We start from the raw sequence: 21,580 nt of genomic DNA, 5'->3' as shown, positions 1-21,580 counted from the left end.
ACGAATAACCGAGATGTTGGGGATTGCGGGCTGGCTTTCCGCAACGCTTGGCAGTGACCGATTCCCAAGTGGCAAGTCAGATGGTGGTTCTTGGCGAGGCAATCAGCAGCAGGAAGGCTGGCAGCAGGATCCAGAGCCCTGGGCTAGGCACCCAGGCAGGCAGCAGCAGGTGGGGTGGTAGCAGGTTCTCGTGCAGTACACGGGGGTTCAGCAACCTGGCTGGCAGCAGCGGGACCCACAGCAGTTTTGTCCACAGCCGCTGGACCCACAGCCGCTGGACCCACAACAGCTGGGCTGGCAGCAGGTGGTCCGGCAGCAGGTGGTGCGACAGTAAGTTGGGCAGCAGCAAGGCTGGCAGCAGCTCGACCCACAGCCGCTAGACCCACCGCCGTTGTGTCCACAGCCGCTGGACCCACAGCAGCTGGGCTGGCAGCAGGTGGTCCGGCAGCAGGTGGTGTGACAGCAAGCTGGGCAGCAGCAAGGCTGGCAGCAGCCTGAACCACAGCCACTAGACCCACCGCCGTTGTGTCCACAGCCGCTACACCCACAGCAGCTGGGCTGGCAGCAGGTGGTCCGGCAGCAGGTGGTGTGACAGCAAGTTGGGCGGCAGCAAGGCTGGCAGCAGCTGGACCCATAGCCGCTGGACCCACAGCCGCTGGGCTGGCAGCAGGTGGTCCGGCAGCAGGTGGTCCTGCAGCACGTAGGCTGGCAGCAAGAGGAGCAGCACGAGTGGGTCATGGTGTCGGGGGTGGAGGGTGGGCGGGTCCTGTCCGGAGGTGAGGTTGTCAGATTCTGGTGCCTCCTCCGGTTCTGGGGCTTTTATGCGCTGGACTCCCGAAGGTTAGGCCAATGGGCAGGACTTTCCTTGTTGGTGTTTACATCGTTTTCCATAGTCACTGGGGGAATCATAAACGAGGAAGCGGTTTCCTAAATGCTAGGATTCGTTACAAAATAAGTGTCTAATGGTTTCCTATTTGAGAATAACTCACAGAAACATTTTCCAACGAGAGGAAGGTGGGCACATCAGCAGCATCGTTCTTGTTTCAGTGATCATGGCATCCATCGTGTGATCACGTTCTGCTGGGGTGGCTAGGGTCACAGCAGTGTTCCCTCCCCAGTCTTTGCCCTTAGACTGAATGTGGATTGCGAGTATCTCTGAGGTGAGGGGCATGATGCTGATATGTTCACTGGGACAAATGTGGTAGATCCCTGAGGCCAGTTCCGTTTCCCCACAGAAGCCGGATTCGAGACTCCCACAGGCATATCTGTCTCCTGTAGCACCCAACCCCACCTGCGTATCTCAGTTCAATCAAAGACCCTTGCGTAGCCGATGTCTGCTGTTTTCTCTGCCACATGGCAAGGCAGAAGCAAAGCAGGTGGGGAGAAGCAGCAGCAGCAGTCTGGGACTAAGCAAGCATCAGTCAATATACGTCCTTGTTGAACAGGACCCCTGATTTTCCTAGGGTCGAATGCTTTCACCGGAGGTGGGGCTTTCAGGGGCATAAAGGCGGGGGCAGGATGGGCAAAACCAGGTGAGTTGGGGACTCTAGCCCTAACCTTCTTAGCTAGCCTCGTCAGTGTCCTCACGTCGCTCATTACATCTTTATTTATGGTTGCTCTTTCTTTTTTCTGTCAGGCTGTCTTTCTTTTTCTGCCTTTCTCCCTTCCTCGCTGCATGCCTGTCCATGCAGGTCCCTTCCTCGCACCGTGCCTTCTTTCCTTCCTTCCTTCCTTCCTTCCTTCCTTCCTTCCCTTCATTCTTTAGTTTCTTTCTTTCTTCTCTTCCCTTTCTCCCTCTCTTCCTCCCTCCCCCCTTCCTTCTATGCTTCCTTTCTTCCTCCCTCCCTTCTCCTTTTCCCCCTACTCCTCTCCTCATCCCCCCCATTCATATTCCACCCTCTTCTTCTGTCTCTTCAAATGATTTTCTCCATCTGCCCGGCTAATTAAGAACATAGTGGAATGAATGGTGACAACCATAGTCTGCCAAAGACGTCTGAAGCCACCAAACCTATCTCTTGGGTATTGGTGTGTTTGGGACAACTTCTGCCTACCAGCTCTGCACCTCAATGCCTAAGTGCCCTTTTCACGCGCAGCAGAATGTCAGGCTGCCTGAGCATGCTACACGGAGAAAACACACTCAACCCTTGCTTCTGGAGAGTGGGTTGATAAAGACTCCAGCTCCCTCGTGGCTGAAATAAGAGAATCTCAGCCTGTGTGTGTGTGTGTGTGTGTGTGTGTGTGTGTGTGCATGTGTGTGGGCATATGTGTGTGTGCGTGTGTGTGTGTGTGTGTGTGTGTGTGCGCGCGCGTCTGTGTGCCTGTTTGGAGTTGTACCGTTTCTGAGATACCTTTCAGATTAAAGCTTTGGTTGCAAACTGTGATGCTGGCCTCAAAGTGTTTCTTCCCTGGGACACGTCCCTACACTCGGACCAGTGTGATATGACCTCCCCAAAGAATCCACATTCCTGGACTCTTTACTGAAGAGGAGCTTCTGGAAAACCAAACTCTGACATTCCTTTACCGCACTCAGTCTCAATTTCCTCACGTCTACAATGGGAACCGTAATACCTACTTTGCAAACCCCTCCAAGAATTAAAGGGAATGCTCACGAAGGATTTAGTCAACATCCAGCAAATACGCGGAAACATGGGTCGTGTCAGGTTTTCATCTCATTTTGCCAACATCGCGCTCTTGAGAACCAGCAGCGCTAGGCACGTTTGGCCTTGGCAGTCTCTCCAGAGCATCCTGGGTACCTAGTCTCCAATGGTGGCATGTGTCCTGGATAGGGGCCTTCGAAGCTCATCAGAGGTCCCTCCACTGCTGCCAGGAAGTGACCCGGGGCCCTGTCTCCTCTTCCTCTCAGAGCCTGAATCGGCCTCACAGCCCTGAGTGCTGAGTTGGCACCAGTAGTTCAGGACCAGAAGCAGCAGACTTCGTTCCTGACTCCTAGGAATGCCCACGTTGTTGTCTCTTTTTTCTTCCTCACATTCTCCTCACCCCCACGGAGCAGGCATCATTTTTTCCCCCCTCGGTTGCTCACACTTCCTCCACAATATACCAGAGCTTATTCTGTTTCCTTAGATGGTTCAGAGCTCATGGATTACTCAAAGTCCTACATGCCCATTGCACGATCTCTCTGGCCCTGACACCATGCTTCATCAACTCTCTGGGCAGCATTTTGATCGCGATGACAAACTGCCTTACAGGAGGGGAGAGACCTAGGTTTGGTAGAAAATCACAAGATGCCATTTTACTATATCCCATTAGGTCCTGGGGACAAGGAGGCCAAACAAGAATGTGATTTCCACGACCCAAACACAAGCGTGTTCAGCTGCCTCTGTTGCTCACGAGGACACCGCAGGCTCACCTGTATGTGAGGCAGAAGAGTGCTGAGGGCCTGGATGCCACCCAAGGCAACAGGAGCATCCTGGGTTCCCCAGGGCTCTAAAGGGCGGGTCCCGCTGTCCTCACGTATGGCTGCTGTGGCTGAGTTGTACGACACTGATGTCTACAACTTAGTGCCAGTGATGGCCCGCCTGTCCCGGAGAATAACACTTGTGCGCTCAAAGAAGGCCTCGGATGGACATCTTGCTGGTGCTGACACTAAGGGCGTTTGCTACCACGTCTGGAGATCTGAACGTAAGTGCGCTTCAGCAAGCGCCCGAACCACAGTCTTGGATCCGAGTGTGTCCGTGTCAGCTGTGGGACACTCCACTGTGAAATCTCCTCAGCTGAAAATGCGCATAATGACTTGTGGAGGACTGTGTATGGCTCCACACGGACACTGCACGTGATGTAAAATGTACGTACAAAAAAACACAAAGACGATACGGGATTCCAAATGATTAGGGTTTATTAAGAGATACAGGCGAGACTCCCCGCGTCTAGGGAGACATTGAAAGGGAACATGACAGGCAGCAAGAGGCGTACAAGCTTCATGAGTACACCGAGAAAGAAAACATACCCGTGTGGGCTTTCAGCAGTTTCCACGAGTTATAGGTCATTCCTGAGGAGTTGTTGCGCTGACGTATTTAGAGGGACAGGATAAAGTTCTTGACTACGGAGAGCAAACAGAGATCCTAACTCTGTATCAGGTTGGGTGAAGCTGGCACATGACCCAGAGGAAGGAAAGAAGAAGCGAATCAGGGAGAAGCGGTCCACACTTCATCAGGCTGATTCACAAGATGGTAGACAGGCGGACGAATAACCGAGATGTTGGGGATTGCGGGCTGGCTTTCCGCAACGCTTGGCAGTGACCGATTCCCAAGTGGCAAGTCAGATGGTGGTTCTTGGCGAGGCAATCAGCAGCAGGAAGGCTGGCAGCAGGATCCAGAGCCCTGGGCTAGGCACCCAGGCAGGCAGCAGCAGGTGGGGTGGTAGCAGGTTCTCGTGCAGTACACGGGGGTTCAGCAACCTGGCTGGCAGCAGCGGGACCCACAGCAGTTTTGTCCACAGCCGCTGGACCCACAGCCGCTGGACCCACAACAGCTGGGCTGGCAGCAGGTGGTCCGGCAGCAGGTGGTGCGACAGTAAGTTGGGCAGCAGCAAGGCTGGCAGCAGCTCGACCCACAGCCGCTAGACCCACCGCCGTTGTGTCCACAGCCGCTGGACCCACAGCAGCTGGGCTGGCAGCAGGTGGTCCGGCAGCAGGTGGTGTGACAGCAAGCTGGGCAGCAGCAAGGCTGGCAGCAGCCTGAACCACAGCCGCTAGACCCACCGCCGTTGTGTCCACAGCCGCTACACCCACAGCAGCTGGGCTGGCAGCAGGTGGTCCGGCAGCAGGTGGTGTGACAGCAAGTTGGGCGGCAGCAAGGCTGGCAGCAGCTGGACCCATAGCCGCTGGACCCACAGCCGCTGGGCTGGCAGCAGGTGGTCCGGCAGCAGGTGGTCCTGCAGCACGTAGGCTGGCAGCAAGAGGAGCAGCACGAGTGGGTCATGGTGTCGGGGGTGGAGGGTGGGCGGGTCCTGTCCGGAGGTGAGGTTGTCAGATTCTGGTGCCTCCTCCGGTTCTGGGGCTTTTATGCGCTGGACCCCCGAAGGTTAGGCCAATGGGCAGGACTTTCCTTGTTGGTGTTTACATCGTTTTCCATAGTCACTGGGGAATCATAAACGAGGAAGCGGTTTCCTAAATGCTAGGATTCGTTACAAAATAAGTGTCTAATGGTTTCCTATTTGAGAATAACTCACAGAAACATTTTCCAACGAGAGGAAGGTGGGCACATCAGCAGCATCGTTCTTGTTTCAGTGATCATGGCATCCATCGTGTGATCACGTTCTGCTGGGGTGGCTAGGGTCACAGCAGTGTTCCCTCCCCAGTCTTTGCCCTTAGACTGAATGTGGATTGCGAGTATCTCTGAGGTGAGGGGCATGATGCTGATATGTTCACTGGGACAAATGTGGTAGATCCCTGAGGCCAGTTCCGTTTCCCCACAGAAGCCGGATTCGAGACTCCCACAGGCATATCTGTCTCCTGTAGCACCCAACCCCACCTGCGTATCTCAGTTCAATCAAAGACCCTTGCGTAGCCGATGTCTGCTGTTTTCTCTGCCACATGGCAAGGCAGAAGCAAAGCAGGTGGGGAGAAGCAGCAGCAGCAGTCTGGGACTAAGCAAGCATCAGTCAATATACGTCCTTGTTGAACAGGACCCCTGATTTTCCTAGGGTCGAATGCTTTCACCGGAGGTGGCGCTTTCAGGGGCATAAAGGCGGGGGCAGGATGGGCAAAACCAGGTGAGTTGGGGACTCTAGCCCTAACCTTCTTAGCTAGCCTCGTCAGTGTCCTCACGTCGCTCATTACATCTTTATTTATGGTTGCTCTTTCTTTTTTCTGTCAGGCTGTCTTTCTTTTTCTGCCTTTCTCCCTTCCTCGCTGCATGCCTGTCCATGCAGGTCCCTTCCTCGCACCGTGCCTTCTTTCCTTCCTTCCTTCCTTCCTTCCTTCCTTCCTTCCTTCCTTCCCTTCATTCTTTAGTTTCTTTCTTTCTTCTCTTCCCTTTCTCCCTCTCTTCCTCCCTCCCCCCTTCCTTCTATGCTTCCTTTCTTCCTCCCTCCCTTCTCCTTTTCCCCCTACTCCTCTCCTCATCCCCCCCATTCATATTCCACCCTCTTCTTCTGTCTCTTCCAATGATTTTCTCCATCCGCCCGGCTAATTAAGAACATAGTGGAATGAATGGTGACAACCATAGTCTGCCAAAGACGTCTGAAGCCACCAAACCTATCTCTTGGGTATTGGTGTGTTTGGGACAACTTCTGCCTACCAGCTCTGCACCTCAATGCCTAAGTGCCCTTTTCACGCGCAGCAGAATGTCAGGCTGCCTGAGCATGCTACACGGAGAAAACACACTCAACCCTTGCTTCTGGAGAGTGGGTTGATAAAGACTCCAGCTCCCTCGTGGCTGAAATAAGAGAATCTCAGCCTGTGTCTGTGTGTGTGTGTGCATGTGTGTGTGCATGTGTGTGTGTGTGTGTGTGTGTGTGTGTGTGTGCACGCGCGCGTCTGTGTGCCTGTTTGGAGTTGTACCGTTTCTGAGATACCTTTCAGATTAAAGCTTTGGTTGCAAACTGTGATGCTGGCCTCAAAGTGTTTCTTCCCTGGGACACTTCCCTACACTCGGACCAGTGTGATATGACCTCCCCAAAGAATCCACATTCCTGGACTCTTTACTGAAGAGGAGCTTCTGGAAAACCAAACTCTGACATTCCTTTACCGCACTCAGTCTCAATTTCCTCACGTCTACAATGGGAACCGTAATACCTACTTTGCAAACCCCTCCAAGAATTAAAGGGAATGCTCACGAAGGATTTAGTCAACATCCAGCAAATACGCGGAAACATGGGTCGTGTCAGGTTTTCATCTCATTTTGCCAACATCGCGCTCTTGAGAACCAGCAGCGCTAGGCACGTTTGGCCTTGGCAGTCTCTCCAGAGCATCCTGGGTACCTAGTCTCCAATGGTGGCATGTGTCCTGGATAGGGGCCTTCGAAGCTCATCAGAGGTCCCTCCACTGCTCCCAGGAAGTGACCCGGGGCCCTGTCTCCTCTTCCTCTCAGAGCCTGAATCGGCCTCACAGCCCTGAGTGCTGAGTTGGCACCAGTAGTTCAGGACCAGAAGCAGCAGACTTCGTTCCTGACTCCTAGGAATGCCCACGTTGTTGTCTCTTTTTTCTTCCTCACATTCTCCTCACCCCCACGGAGCAGGCATCATTTTTTCCCCCCTCGGTTGCTCACACTTCCTCCACAATATACCAGAGCTTATTCTGTTTCCTTAGATGGTTCAGAGCTCATGGATTACTCAAAGTCCTACATGCCCATTGCACGATCTCTCTGGCCCTGACACCATGCTTCATCAACTCTCTGGGCAGCATTTTGATCGCGATGACAAACTGCCTTACAGGAGGGGAGAGACCTAGGTTTGGTAGAAAATCACAAGATGCCATTTTACTATATCCCATTAGGTCCTGGGGACAAGGAGGCCAAACAAGAATGTGATTTCCACGACCCAAACACAAGCGTGTTCAGCTGCCTCTGTTGCTCACGAGGACACCGCAGGCTCACCTGTATGTGAGGCAGAAGAGTGCTGAGGGCCTGGATGCCACCCAAGGCAACAGGAGCATCCTGGGTTCCCCAGGGCTCTAAAGGGCGGGTCCCGCTGTCCTCACGTATGGCTGCTGTGGCTGAGTTGTACGACACTGATGTCTACAACTTAGTGCCAGTGATGGCCCGCCTGTCCCGGAGAATAACACTTGTGCGCTCAAAGAAGGCCTCGGATGGACATCTTGCTGGTGCTGACACTAAGGGCGTTTGCTACCACGTCTGGAGATCTGAACGTAAGTGCGCTTCAGCAAGCGCCCGAACCACAGTCTTGGATCCGAGTGTGTCCGTGTCAGCTGTGGGACACTCCACTGTGAAATCTCCTCAGCTGAAAATGCGCATAATGACTTGTGGAGGACTGTGTATGGCTCCACACGGACACTGCATGTGATGTAAAATGTACGTACAAAAAAACACAAAGACGATACGGGATTCCAAATGATTAGGGTTTATTAAGAGATACAGGCGAGACTCCCCGCGTCTAGGGAGACATTGAAAGGGAACATGACAGGCAGCAAGAGGCGTACAAGCTTCATGAGTACACCGAGAAAGAAAACATACCCGTGTGGGCTTTCAGCAGTTTCCACGAGTTATAGGTCATTCCTGAGGAGTTGTTGCGCTGACGTATTTAGAGGGACAGGATAAAGTTCTTGACTACGGAGAGCAAACAGAGATCCTAACTCTGTATCAGGTTGGGTGAAGCTGGCACATGACCCAGAGGAAGGAAAGAAGAAGCGAATCAGGGAGAAGCGGTCCACACTTCATCAGGCTGATTCACAAGATGGTAGACAGGCGGACGAATAACCGAGATGTTGGGGATTGCGGGCTGGCTTTCCGCAACGCTTGGCAGTGACCGATTCCCAAGTGGCAAGTCAGATGGTGGTTCTTGGCGAGGCAATCAGCAGCAGGAAGGCTGGCAGCAGGATCCAGAGCCCTGGGCTAGGCACCCAGGCAGGCAGCAGCAGGTGGGGTGGTAGCAGGTTCTCGTGCAGTACACGGGGGTTCAGCAACCTGGCTGGCAGCAGCGGGACCCACAGCAGTTTTGTCCACAGCCGCTCGACCCACAGCCGCTGGACCCACAACAGCTGGGCTGGCAGCAGGTGGTCCGGCAGCAGGTGGTGCGACAGTAAGTTGGGCAGCAGCAAGGCTGGCAGCAGCTCGACCCACAGCCGCTAGACCCACCGCCGTTGTGTCCACAGCCGCTGGACCCACAGCAGCTGGGCTGGCAGCAGGTGGTCCGGCAGCAGGTGGTGTGACAGCAAGCTGGGCAGCAGCAAGGCTGGCAGCAGCCTGAACCACAGCCGCTAGACCCACCGCCGTTGTGTCCACAGCCGCTACACCCACAGCAGCTGGGCTGGCAGCAGGTGGTCCGGCAGCAGGTGGTGTGACAGCAAGCTGGGCAGCAGCAAGGCTGGCAGCAGCCTGAACCACAGCCGCTAGACCCACCGCCGTTGTGTCCACAGCCGCTACACCCACAGCAGCTGGGCTGGCAGCAGGTGGTCCGGCAGCAGGTGGTGTGACAGCAAGTTGGGCGGCAGCAAGGCTGGCAGCAGCTGGACCCATAGCCGCTGGACCCACAGCCGCTGGGCTGGCAGCAGGTGGTCCGGCAGCAGGTGGTCCTGCAGCACGTAGGCTGGCAGCAAGAGGAGCAGCACGAGTGGGTCATGGTGTCGGGGGTGGAGGGTGGGCGGGTCCTGTCCGGAGGTGAGGTTGTCAGATTCTGGTGCCTCCTCCGGTTCTGGGGCTTTTATGCGCTGGACCCCCGAAGGTTAGGCCAATGGGCAGGACTTTCCTTGTTGGTGTTTACATCGTTTTCCATAGTCACTGGGGGAATCATAAACGAGGAAGCGGTTTCCTAAATGCTAGGATTCGTTACAAAATAAGTGTCTAATGGTTTCCTATTTGAGAATAACTCACAGAAACATTTTCCAACGAGAGGAAGGTGGGCACATCAGCAGCATCGTTCTTGTTTCAGTGATCATGGCATCCATCGTGTGATCACGTTCTGCTGGGGTGGCTAGGGTCACAGCAGTGTTCCCTCCCCAGTCTTTGCCCTTAGACTGAATGTGGATTGCGAGTATCTCTGAGGTGAGGGGCATGATGCTGATATGTTCACTGGGACAAATGTGGTAGATCCCTGAGGCCAGTTCCGTTTCCCCACAGAAGCCGGATTCGAGACTCCCACAGGCATATCTGTCTCCTGTAGCACCCAACCCCACCTGCGTATCTCAGTTCAATCAAAGACCCTTGCGTAGCCGATGTCTGCTGTTTTCTCTGCCACATGGCAAGGCAGAAGCAAAGCAGGTGGGGAGAAGCAGCAGCAGCAGTCTGGGACTAAGCAAGCATCAGTCAATATACGTCCTTGTTGAACAGGACCCCTGATTTTCCTAGGGTCGAATGCTTTCACCGGAGGTGGGGCTTTCAGGGGCATAAAGGCGGGGGCAGGATGGGCAAAACCAGGTGAGTTGGGGACTCTAGCCCTAACCTTCTTAGCTAGCCTCGTCAGTGTCCTCACGTCGCTCATTACATCTTTATTTATGGTTGCTCTTTCTTTTTTCTGTCAGGCTGTCTTTCTTTTTCTGCCTTTCTCCCTTCCTCGCTGCATGCCTGTCCATGCAGGTCCCTTCCTCGCACCGTGCCTTCTTTCCTTCCTTCCTTCCTTCCTTCCTTCCTTCCTTCCTTCCCTTCATTCTTTAGTTTCTTTCTTTCTTCTCTTCCCTTTCTCCCTCTCTTCCTCCCTCCCCCCTTCCTTCTATGCTTCCTTTCTTCCTCCCTCCCTTCTCCTTTTCCCCCTACTCCTCTCCTCATCCCCCCCATTCATATTCCACCCTCTTCTTCTGTCTCTTCCAATGATTTTCTCCATCCGCCCGGCTAATTAAGAACATAGTGGAATGAATGGTGACAACCATAGTCTGCCAAAGACGTCTGAAGCCACCAAACCTATCTCTTGGGTATTGGTGTGTTTGGGACAACTTCTGCCTACCAGCTCTGCACCTCAATGCCTAAGTGCCCTTTTCACGCGCAGCAGAATGTCAGGCTGCCTGAGCATGCTACACGGAGAAAACACACTCAACCCTTGCTTCTGGAGAGTGGGTTGATAAAGACTCCAGCTCCCTCGTGGCTGAAATAAGAGAATCTCAGCCTGTGTCTGTGTGTGTGTGTGCATGTGTGTGTGCATGTGTGTGTGTGTGTGTGTGTGTGTGTGTGTGTGTGCACGCGCGCGTCTGTGTGCCTGTTTGGAGTTGTACCGTTTCTGAGATACCTTTCAGATTAAAGCTTTGGTTGCAAACTGTGATGCTGGCCTCAAAGTGTTTCTTCCCTGGGACACTTCCCTACACTCGGACCAGTGTGATATGACCTCCCCAAAGAATCCACATTCCTGGACTCTTTACTGAAGAGGAGCTTCTGGAAAACCAAACTCTGACATTCCTTTACCGCACTCAGTCTCAATTTCCTCACGTCTACAATGGGAACCGTAATACCTACTTTGCAAACCCCTCCAAGAATTAAAGGGAATGCTCACGAAGGATTTAGTCAACATCCAGCAAATACGCGGAAACATGGGTCGTGTCAGGTTTTCATCTCATTTTGCCAACATCGCGCTCTTGAGAACCAGCAGCGCTAGGCACGTTTGGCCTTGGCAGTCTCTCCAGAGCATCCTGGGTACCTAGTCTCCAATGGTGGCATGTGTCCTGGATAGGGGCCTTCGAAGCTCATCAGAGGTCCCTCCACTGCTGCCAGGAAGTGACCCGGGGCCCTGTCTCCTCTTCCTCTCAGAGCCTGAATCGGCCTCACAGCCCTGAGTGCTGAGTTGGCACCAGTAGTTCAGGACCAGAAGCAGCAGACTTCGTTCCTGACTCCTAGGAATGCCCACGTTGTTGTCTCTTTTTTCTTCCTCACATTCTCCTCACCCCCACGGAGCAGGCATCATTTTTTCCCCCCTCGGTTGCTCACACTTCCTCCACAATATACCAGAGCTTATTCTGTTTCCTTAGATGGTTCAGAGCTCATGGATTACTCAAAGTCCTACATGCCCATTGCACGATCTCTCTGGCCCTGACACCATGCTTCATCAACTCTCTGGGCAGCATTTTGATCGCGATGACAAACTGCCTTACAGGAGGGGAGAGACCTAGGTTTGGTAGAAAATCACAAGATGCCATTTTACTATATCCCATTAGGTCCTGGGGACAAGGAGGCCAAACAAGAATGTGATTTCCACGACCCAAACACAAGCGTGTTCAGCTGCCTCTGTTGCTCACGAGGACACCGCAGGCTCACCTGTATGTGAGGCAGAAGAGTGCTGAGGGCCTGGATGCCACCCAAGGCAACAGGAGCATCCTGGGTTCCCCAGGGCTCTAAAGGGCGGGTCCCGCTGTCCTCACGTATGGCTGCTGTGGCTGAGTTGTACGACACTGATGTCTACAACTTAGTGCCAGTGATGGCCCGCCTGTCCCGGAGAATAACACTTGTGCGCTCAAAGAAGGCCTCGGATGGACATCTTGCTGGTGCTGACACTAAGGGCGTTTGCTACCACGTCTGGAGATCTGAACGTAAGTGCGCTTCAGCAAGCGCCCGAACCACAGTCTTGGATCCGAGTGTGTCCGTGTCAGCTGTGGGACACTCCACTGTGAAATCTCCTCAGCTGAAAATGCGCATAATGACTTGTGGAGGACTGTGTATGGCTCCACACGGACACTGCATGTGATGTAAAATGTACGTACAAAAAAACACAAAGACGATACGGGATTCCAAATGATTAGGGTTTATTAAGAGATACAGGCGAGACTCCCCGCGTCTAGGGAGACATTGAAAGGGAACATGACAGGCAGCAAGAGGCGTACAAGCTTCATGAGTACACCGAGAAAGAAAACATACCCGTGTGGGCTTTCAGCAGTTTCCACGAGTTATAGGTCATTCCTGAGGAGTTGTTGCGCTGACGTATTTAGAGGGACAGGATAAAGTTCTTGACTACGGAGAGCAAACAGAGATCCTAACTCTGTATCAGGTTGGGTGAAGCTGGCACATGACCCAGAGGAAGGAAAGAAGAAGCGAATCAGGGAGAAGCGGTCCACACTTCATCAGGCTGATTCACAAGATGGTAGACAGGCGGACGAATAACCGAGATGTTGGGGATTGCGGGCTGGCTTTCCGCAACGCTTGGCAGTGACCGATTCCCAAGTGGCAAGTCAGATGGTGGTTCTTGGCGAGGCAATCAGCAGCAGGAAGGCTGGCAGCAGGATCCAGAGCCCTGGGCTAGGCACCCAGGCAGGCAGCAGCAGGTGGGGTGGTAGCAGGTTCTCGTGCAGTACACGGGGGTTCAGCAACCTGGCTGGCAGCAGCGGGACCCACAGCAGTTTTGTCCACAGCCGCTCGACCCACAGCCGCTGGACCCACAACAGCTGGGCTGGCAGCAGGTGGTCCGGCAGCAGGTGGTGCGACAGTAAGTTGGGCAGCAGCAAGGCTGGCAGCAGCTCGACCCACAGCCGCTAGACCCACCGCCGTTGTGTCCACAGCCGCTGGACCCACAGCAGCTGGGCTGGCAGCAGGTGGTCCGGCAGCAGGTGGTGTGACAGCAAGCTGGGCAGCAGCAAGGCTGGCAGCAGCCTGAACCACAGCCGCTAGACCCACCGCCGTTGTGTCCACAGCCGCTACACCCACAGCAGCTGGGCTGGCAGCAGGTGGTCCGGCAGCAGGTGGTGTGACAGCAAGTTGGGCGGCAGCAAGGCTGGCAGCAGCTGGACCCATAGCCGCTGGACCCACAGCCGCTGGGCTGGCAGCAGGTGGTCCGGCAGCAGGTGGTCCTGCAGCACGTAGGCTGGCAGCAAGAGGAGCAGCACGAGTGGGTCATGGTGTCGGGGGTGGAGGGTGGGCGGGTCCTGTCCGGAGGTGAGGTTGTCAGATTCTGGTGCCTCCTCCGGTTCTGGGGCTTTTATGCGCTGGACCCCCGAAGGTTAGGCCAATGGGCAGGACTTTCCTTGTTGGTGTTTACATCGTTTTCCATAGTCACTGGGGAATCATAAACGAGGAAGCGGTTTCCTAAATGCTAGGATTCATTACAAAATAAGTGTCTAATGGTTTCCTATTTGAGAATAACTCACAGAAACATTTTCCAACGAGAGGAAGGTGGGCACATCAGCAGCATCGTTCTTGTTTCAGTGATCATGGCATCCATCGTGTGATCACGTTCTGCTGGGGTGGCTAGTGTCACAGCAGTGTTCCCTCCCCAGTCTTTGCCCTTAGACTGAATGTGGATTGCGAGTATCTCTGAGGTGAGGGGCATGATGCTGATATGTTCACTGGGACAAATGTGGTAGATCCCTGAGGCCAGTTCCGTTTCCCCACAGAAGCCGGATTCGAGACTCCCACAGGCATATCTGTCTCCTGTAGCACCCAACCCCACCTGCGTATCTCAGTTCAATCAAAGACCCTTGCGTAGCCGATGTCTGCTGTTTTCTCTGCCACATGGCAAGGCAGAAGCAAAGCAGGTGGGGAGAAGCAGCAGCAGCAGTCTGGGACTAAGCAAGCATCAGTCAATATACGTCCTTGTTGAACAGGACCCCTGATTTTCCTAGGGTCGAATGCTTTCACCGGAGGTGGGGCTTTCAGGGGCATAAAGGCGGGGGCAGGATGGGCAAAACCAGGTGAGTTGGGGACTCTAGCCCTAACCTTCTTAGCTAGCCTCGTCAGTGTCCTCACGTCGCTCATTACATCTTTATTTATGGTTGCTCTTTCTTTTTTCTGTCAGGCTGTCTTTCTTTTTCTGCCTTTCTCCCTTCCTCGCTGCATGCCTGTCCATGCAGGTCCCTTCCTCGCACCATGCCTTCTTTCCTTCCTTCCTTCCTTCCTTCCTTCCTTCCTTCCTTCCCTTCATTCTTTAGTTTCTTTCTTTCTTCTCTTCCCTTTCTCCCTCTCTTCCTCCCTCCCCCCTTCCTTCTATGCTTCCTTTCTTCCTCCCTCCCTTCTCCTTTTCCCCCTACTCCTCTCCTCATCCCCCCCATTCATATTCCACCCTCTTCTTCTGTCTCTTCCAATGATTTTCTCCATCCGCCCGGCTAATTAAGAACATAGTGGAATGAATGGTGACAACCATAGTCTGCCAAAGACGTCTGAAGCCACCAAACCTATCTCTTGGGTATTGGTGTGTTTGGGACAACTTCTGCCTACCAGCTCTGCACCTCAATGCCTAAGTGCCCTTTTCACGCGCAGCAGAATGTCAGGCTGCCTGAGCATGCTACACGGAGAAAACACACTCAACCCTTGCTTCTGGAGAGTGGGTTGATAAAGACTCCAGCTCCCTCGTGGCTGAAATAAGAGAATCTCAGCCTGTGTCTGTGTGTGTGTGTGCATGTGTGTGTGCGTGTGTGTGTGTGTGTGTGTGTGTGTGTGTGTGCGCGCGCGCGTCTGTGTGCCTGTTTGGAGTTGTACCGTTTCTGAGATACCTTTCAGATTAAAGCTTTGGTTGCAAACTGTGATGCTGGCCTCAAAGTGTTTCTTCCCTGGGACACTTCCCTACACTCGGACCAGTGTGATATGACCTCCCCAAAGAATCCACATTCCTGGACTCTTTACTGAAGAGGAGCTTCTGGAAAACCAAACTCTGACATTCCTTTACCGCACTCAGGCTCAATTTCCTCACGTCTACAATGGGAACCGTAATACCTACTTTGCAAACCCCTCCAAGAATTAAAGGGAATGCTCACGAAGGATTTAGTCAACATCCAGCAAATACGCGGAAACATGGGTCGTGTCAGGTTTTCATCTCATTTTGCCAACATCGCGCTCTTGAGAACCAGCAGCGCTAGGCACGTTTGGCCTTGGCAGTCTCTCCAGAGCATCCTGGGTACCTAGTCTCCAATGGTGGCATGTGTCCTGGATAGGGGCCTTCGAAGCTCATCAGAGGTCCCTCCACTGCTCCCAGGAAGTGACCCGGGGCCCTGTCTCCTCTTCCTCTCAGAGCCTGAATCGGCCTCACAGCCCTGAGTGCTGAGTTGGCACCAGTAGTTCAGGACCAGAAGCAGCAGACTTCGTTCCTGACTCCTAGGAATGCCCACGTTGTTGTCTCTTTTTTCTTCCTCACATTCTCCTCACCCCCACGGAGCAGGCATCATTTTTTCCCCCCTCGGTTGCTCACACTTCCTCCACAATATACCAGAGCTTATTCTGTTTCCTTAGATGGTTCAGAGCTCATGGATTACTCAAAGTCCTACATGCCCATTGCACGATCTCTCTGGCCCTGACACCATGCTTCATCAACTCTCTGGGCAGCATTTTGATCGCGATGACAAACTGCCTTACAGGAGGGGAGAGACCTAGGTTTGGTAGAAAATCACAAGATGCCATTTTACTATATCCCATTAGGTCCTGGGGACAAGGAGGCCAAACAAGAATGTGATTTCCACGACCCAAACACAAGCGTGTTCAGCTGCCTCTGTTGCTCACGAGGACACCGCAGGCTCACCTGTATGTGAGGCAGAAGAGTGCTGAGGGCCTGGATGCCACCCAAGGCAACAGGAGCATCCTGGGTTCCCCAGGGCTCTAAAGGGCGGGTCCCGCTGTCCTCACGTATGGCTGCTGTGGCTGAGTTGTACGACACTGATGTCTACAACTTAGTGCCAGTGATGGCCCGCCTGTCCCGGAGAATAACACTTGTGCGCTCAAAGAAGGCCTCGGATGGACATCTTGCTGGTGCTGACACTAAGGGCGTTTGCTACCACGTCTGGAGATCTGAACGTAAGTGCGCTTCAGCAAGCGCCCGAACCACAGTCTTGGATCCGAGTGTGTCCGTGTCAGCTGTGGGACACTCCACTGTGAAATCTCCTCAGCTGAAAATGCGCATAATGACTTGTGGAGGACTGTGTATGGCTCCACACGGACACTGCATGTGATGTAAAATGTACGTACAAAAAAACACAAAGACGATACGGGATTCCAAATGATTAGGGTTTATTAAGAGATACAGGCGAGACTCCCCGCGTCTAGGGAGACATTGAAAGGGAACATGACAGGCAGCAAGAGGCGTACAAGCTTCATGAGTACACCGAGAAAGAAAACATACCCGTGTGGGCTTTCAGCAGTTTCCACGAGTTATAGGTCATTCCTGAGGAGTTGTTGCGCTGACGTATTTAGAGGGACAGGATAAAGTTCTTGACTACGGAGAGCAAACAGAGATCCTAACTCTGTATCAGGTTGGGTGAAGCTGGCACATGACCCAGAGGAAGGAAAGAAGAAGCGAATCAGGGAGAAGCGGTCCACACTTCATCAGGCTGATTCACAAGATGGTAGACAGGCGGACGAATAACCGAGATGTTGGGGATTGCGGGCTGGCTTTCCGCAACGCTTGGCAGTGACCGATTCCCAAGTGGCAAGTCAGATGGTGGTTCTTGGCGAGGCAATCAGCAGCAGGAAGGCTGGCAGCAGGATCCAGAGCCCTGGGCTAGGCACCCAGGCAGGCAGCAGCAGGTGGGGTGGTAGCAGGTTCTCGTGCAGTACACGGGGGTTCAGCAACCTGGCTGGCAGCAGCGGGACCCACAGCAGTTTTGTCCACAGCCGCTCGACCCACAGCCGCTGGACCCACAACAGCTGGGCTGGCAGCAGGTGGTCCGGCAGCAGGTGGTGCGACAGTAAGTTGGGCAGCAGCAAGGCTGGCAGCAGCTCGACCCACAGCCGCTAGACCCACCGCCGTTGTGTCCACAGCCGCTGGACCCACAGCAGCTGGGCTGGCAGCAGGTGGTCCGGCAGCAGGTGGTGTGACAGCAAGCTGGGCAGCAGCAAGGCTGGCAGCAGCCTGAACCACAGCCGCTAGACCCACCGCCGTTGTGTCCACAGGCGCTACACCCACAGCAGCTGGGCTGGCAGCAGGTGGTCCGGCAGCAGGTGGTGTGACAGCAAGCTGGGCAGCAGCAAGGCTGGCAGCAGCCTGAACCACAGCCGCTAGACCCACCGCCGTTGTGTCCACAGCCGCTACACCCACAGCAGCTGGGCTGGCAGCAGGTGGTCCGGCAGCAGGTGGTGTGACAGCAAGTTGGGCGGCAGCAAGGCTGGCAGCAGCTGGACCCATAGCCGCTGGACCCACAGCCGCTGGGCTGGCAGCAGGTGGTCCGGCAGCAGGTGGTCCTGCAGCACGTAGGCTGGCAGCAAGAGGAGCAGCACGAGTGGGTCATGGTGTCGGGGGTGGAGGGTGGGCGGGTCCTGTCCGGAGGTGAGGTTGTCAGATTCTGGTGCCTCCTCCGGTTCTGGGGCTTTTATGCGCTGGACCCCCGAAGGTTAGGCCAATGGGCAGGACTTTCCTTGTTGGTGTTTACATCGTTTTCCATAGTCACTGGGGGAATCATAAACGAGGAAGCGGTTTCCTAAATGCTAGGATTCGTTACAAAATAAGTGTCTAATGGTTTCCTATTTGAGAATAACTCACAGAAACATTTTCCAACGAGAGGAAGGTGGGCACATCAGCAGCATCGTTCTTGTTTCAGTGATCATGGCATCCATCGTGTGATCACGTTCTGCTGGGGTGGCTAGGGTCACAGCAGTGTTCCCTCCCCAGTCTTTGCCCTTAGACTGAATGTGGATTGCGAGTATCTCTGAGGTGAGGGGCATGATGCTGATATGTTCACTGGGACAAATGTGGTAGATCCCTGAGGCCAGTTCCGTTTCCCCACAGAAGCCGGATTCGAGACTCCCACAGGCATATCTGTCTCCTGTAGCACCCAACCCCACCTGCGTATCTCAGTTCAATCAAAGACCCTTGCGTAGCCGATGTCTGCTGTTTTCTCTGCCACATGGCAAGGCAGAAGCAAAGCAGGTGGGGAGAAGCAGCAGCAGCAGTCTGGGACTAAGCAAGCATCAGTCAATATACGTCCTTGTTGAACAGGACCCCTGATTTTCCTAGGGTCGAATGCTTTCACCGGAGGTGGGGCTTTCAGGGGCATAAAGGCGGGGGCAGGATGGGCAAAACCAGGTGAGTTGGGGACTCTAGCCCTAACCTTCTTAGCTAGCCTCGTCAGTGTCCTCACGTCGCTCATTACATCTTTATTTATGGTTGCTCTTTCTTTTTTCTGTCAGGCTGTCTTTCTTTTTCTGCCTTTCTCCCTTCCTCGCTGCATGCCTGTCCATGCAGGTCCCTTCCTCGCACCGTGCCTTCTTTCCTTCCTTCCTTCCTTCCTTCCCTTCATTCTTTAGTTTCTTTCTTTCTTCTCTTCCCTTTCTCCCTCTCTTCCTCCCTCCCCCCTTCCTTCTATGCTTCCTTTCTTCCTCCCTCCCTTCTCCTTTTCCCCCTACTCCTCTCCTCATCCCCCCCATTCATATTCCACCCTCTTCTTCTGTCTCTTCCAATGATTTTCTCCATCCGCCCGGCTAATTAAGAACATAGTGGAATGAATGGTGACAACCATAGTCTGCCAAAGACGTCTGAAGCCACCAAACCTATCTCTTGGGTATTGGTGTGTTTGGGACAACTTCTGCCTACCAGCTCTGCACCTCAATGCCTAAGTGCCCTTTTCACGCGCAGCAGAATGTCAGGCTGCCTGAGCATGCTACACGGAGAAAACACACTCAACCCTTGCTTCTGGAGAGTGGGTTGATAAAGACTCCAGCTCCCTCGTGGCTGAAATAAGAGAATCTCAGCCTGTGTGTGTGTGTGTGTGTGTGTGTGTGTGTGTGTGCATGTGTGTGGGCATATGTGTGTGTGCGTGTGTGTGTGTGTGTGTGTGTGCGCGCGCGTCTGTGTGCCTGTTTGGAGTTGTACCGTTTCTGAGATACCTTTCAGATTAAAGCTTTGGTTGCAAACTGTGATGCTGGCCTCAAAGTGTTTCTTCCCTGGGACACGTCCCTACACTCGGACCAGTGTGATATGACCTCCCCAAAGAATCCACATTCCTGGACTCTTTACTGAAGAGGAGCTTCTGGAAAACCAAACTCTGACATTCCTTTACCGCACTCAGTCTCAATTTCCTCACGTCTACAATGGGAACCGTAATACCTACTTTGCAAACCCCTCCAAGAATTAAAGGGAATGCTCACGAAGGATTTAGTCAACATCCAGCAAATACGCGGAAACATGGGTCGTGTCAGGTTTTCATCTCATTTTGCCAACATCGCGCTCTTGAGAACCAGCAGCGCTAGGCACGTTTGGCCTTGGCAGTCTCTCCAGAGCATCCTGGGTACCTAGTCTCCAATGGTGGCATGTGTCCTGGATAGGGGCCTTCGAAGCTCATCAGAGGTCCCTCCACTGCTGCCAGGAAGTGACCCGGGGCCCTGTCTCCTCTTCCTCTCAGAGCCTGAATCGGCCTCACAGCCCTGAGTGCTGAGTTGGCACCAGTAGTTCAGGACCAGAAGCAGCAGACTTCGTTCCTGACTCCTAGGAATGCCCACGTTGTTGTCTCTTTTTTCTTCCTCACATTCTCCTCACCCCCACGGAGCAGGCATCATTTTTTCCCCCCTCGGTTGCTCACACTTCCTCCACAATATACCAGAGCTTATTCTGTTTCCTTAGATGGTTCAGAGCTCATGGATTACTCAAAGTCCTACATGCCCATTGCACGATCTCTCTGGCCCTGACACCATGCTTCATCAACTCTCTGGGCAGCATTTTGATCGCGATGACAAACTGCCTTACAGGAGGGGAGAGACCTAGGTTTGGTAGAAAATCACAAGATGCCATTTTACTATATCCCATTAGGTCCTGGGGACAAGGAGGCCAAACAAGAATGTGATTTCCACGACCCAAACACAAGCGTGTTCAGCTGCCTCTGTTGCTCACGAGGACACCGCAGGCTCACCTGTATGTGAGGCAGAAGAGTGCTGAGGGCCTGGATGCCACCCAAGGCAACAGGAGCATCCTGGGTTCCCCAGGGCTCTAAAGGGCGGGTCCCGCTGTCCTCACGTATGGCTGCTGTGGCTGAGTTGTACGACACTGATGTCTACAACTTAGTGCCAGTGATGGCCCGCCTGTCCCGGAGAATAACACTTGTGCGCTCAAAGAAGGCCTCGGATGGACATCTTGCTGGTGCTGACACTAAGGGCGTTTGCTACCACGTCTGGAGATCTGAACGTAAGTGCGCTTCAGCAAGCGCCCGAACCACAGTCTTGGATCCGAGTGTGTCCGTGTCAGCTGTGGGACACTCCACTGTGAAATCTCCTCAGCTGAAAATGCGCATAATGACTTGTGGAGGACTGTGTATGGCTCCACACGGACACTGCATGTGATGTAAAATGTACGTACAAAAAAACACAAAGACGATACGGGATTCCAAATGATTAGGGTTTATTAAGAGATACAGGCGAGACTCCCCGCGTCTAGGGAGACATTGAAAGGGAACATGACAGGCAGCAAGAGGCGTACAAGCTTCATGAGTACACCGAGAAAGAAAACATACCCGTGTGGGCTTTCAGCAGTTTCCACGAGTTATAGGTCATTCCTGAGGAGTTGTTGCGCTGACGTATTTAGAGGGACAGGATAAAGTTCTTGACTACGGAGAGCAAACAGAGATCCTAACTCTGTATCAGGTTGGGTGAAGCTGGCACATGACCCAGAGGAAGGAAAGAAGAAGCGAATCAGGGAGAAGCGGTCCACACTTCATCAGGCTGATTCACAAGATGGTAGACAGGCGGACGAATAACCGAGATGTTGGGGATTGCGGGCTGGCTTTCCGCAACGCTTGGCAGTGACCGATTCCCAAGTGGCAAGTCAGATGGTGGTTCTTGGCGAGGCAATCAGCAGCAGGAAGGCTGGCAGCAGGATCCAGAGCCCTGGGCTAGGCACCCAGGCAGGCAGCAGCAGGTGGGGTGGTAGCAGGTTCTCGTGCAGTACACGGGGGTTCAGCAACCTGGCTGGCAGCAGCGGGACCCACAGCAGTTTTGTCCACAGCCGCTGGACCCACAGCCGCTGGACCCACAACAGCTGGGCTGGCAGCAGGTGGTCCGGCAGCAGGTGGTGCGACAGTAAGTTGGGCAGCAGCAAGGCTGGCAGCAGCTCGACCCACAGCCGCTAGACC

The 21,580-nt window shown here is 53.8% G+C and overlaps 2 protein-coding genes across 2 annotated transcripts; both read right to left on the bottom strand.

The window, feature by feature from the left end:
• Positions 1-207: 207 nt before the first annotated feature.
• On the bottom strand, positions 208-5,085 carry LOC145713115 (uncharacterized). The gene is made up of 5 exons (XM_081791186.1): positions 4,742-5,085; positions 4,415-4,666; positions 1,431-1,459; positions 549-810; positions 208-467 (listed from the first exon to the last, which is right to left on the bottom strand). Exons 1-5 carry the CDS (start codon positions 4,935-4,937, stop codon positions 208-210), a joined length of 999 nt encoding a protein of 332 aa, XP_081647312.1. The 5' UTR covers positions 4,938-5,085.
• Positions 5,086-8,528: 3,443 nt separating this feature from the next.
• LOC144614291 (uncharacterized) lies at positions 8,529-13,586 on the bottom strand. The gene is made up of 6 exons (XM_081791185.1): positions 13,245-13,586; positions 12,972-13,169; positions 12,854-12,921; positions 9,066-9,327; positions 8,772-8,984; positions 8,529-8,659 (listed from the first exon to the last, which is right to left on the bottom strand). The coding sequence occupies exons 1-6, from the start codon at positions 13,438-13,440 to the stop codon at positions 8,529-8,531; spliced, it is 1,068 nt and encodes a 355-aa protein (XP_081647311.1). The 5' UTR covers positions 13,441-13,586.
• Between the last annotated feature and the right edge of the window lie 7,994 nt (positions 13,587-21,580).

This window comes from Panthera onca, chromosome E1 (assembly GCF_046562875.1).
Source record: "Panthera onca isolate mPanOnc1 chromosome E1, mPanOnc1 haplotype 2, whole genome shotgun sequence".
Taxonomy (NCBI): domain Eukaryota; kingdom Metazoa; phylum Chordata; class Mammalia; order Carnivora; family Felidae; genus Panthera; species Panthera onca.
This window is presented reverse-complemented; position numbering and strand designations above follow the sequence as displayed.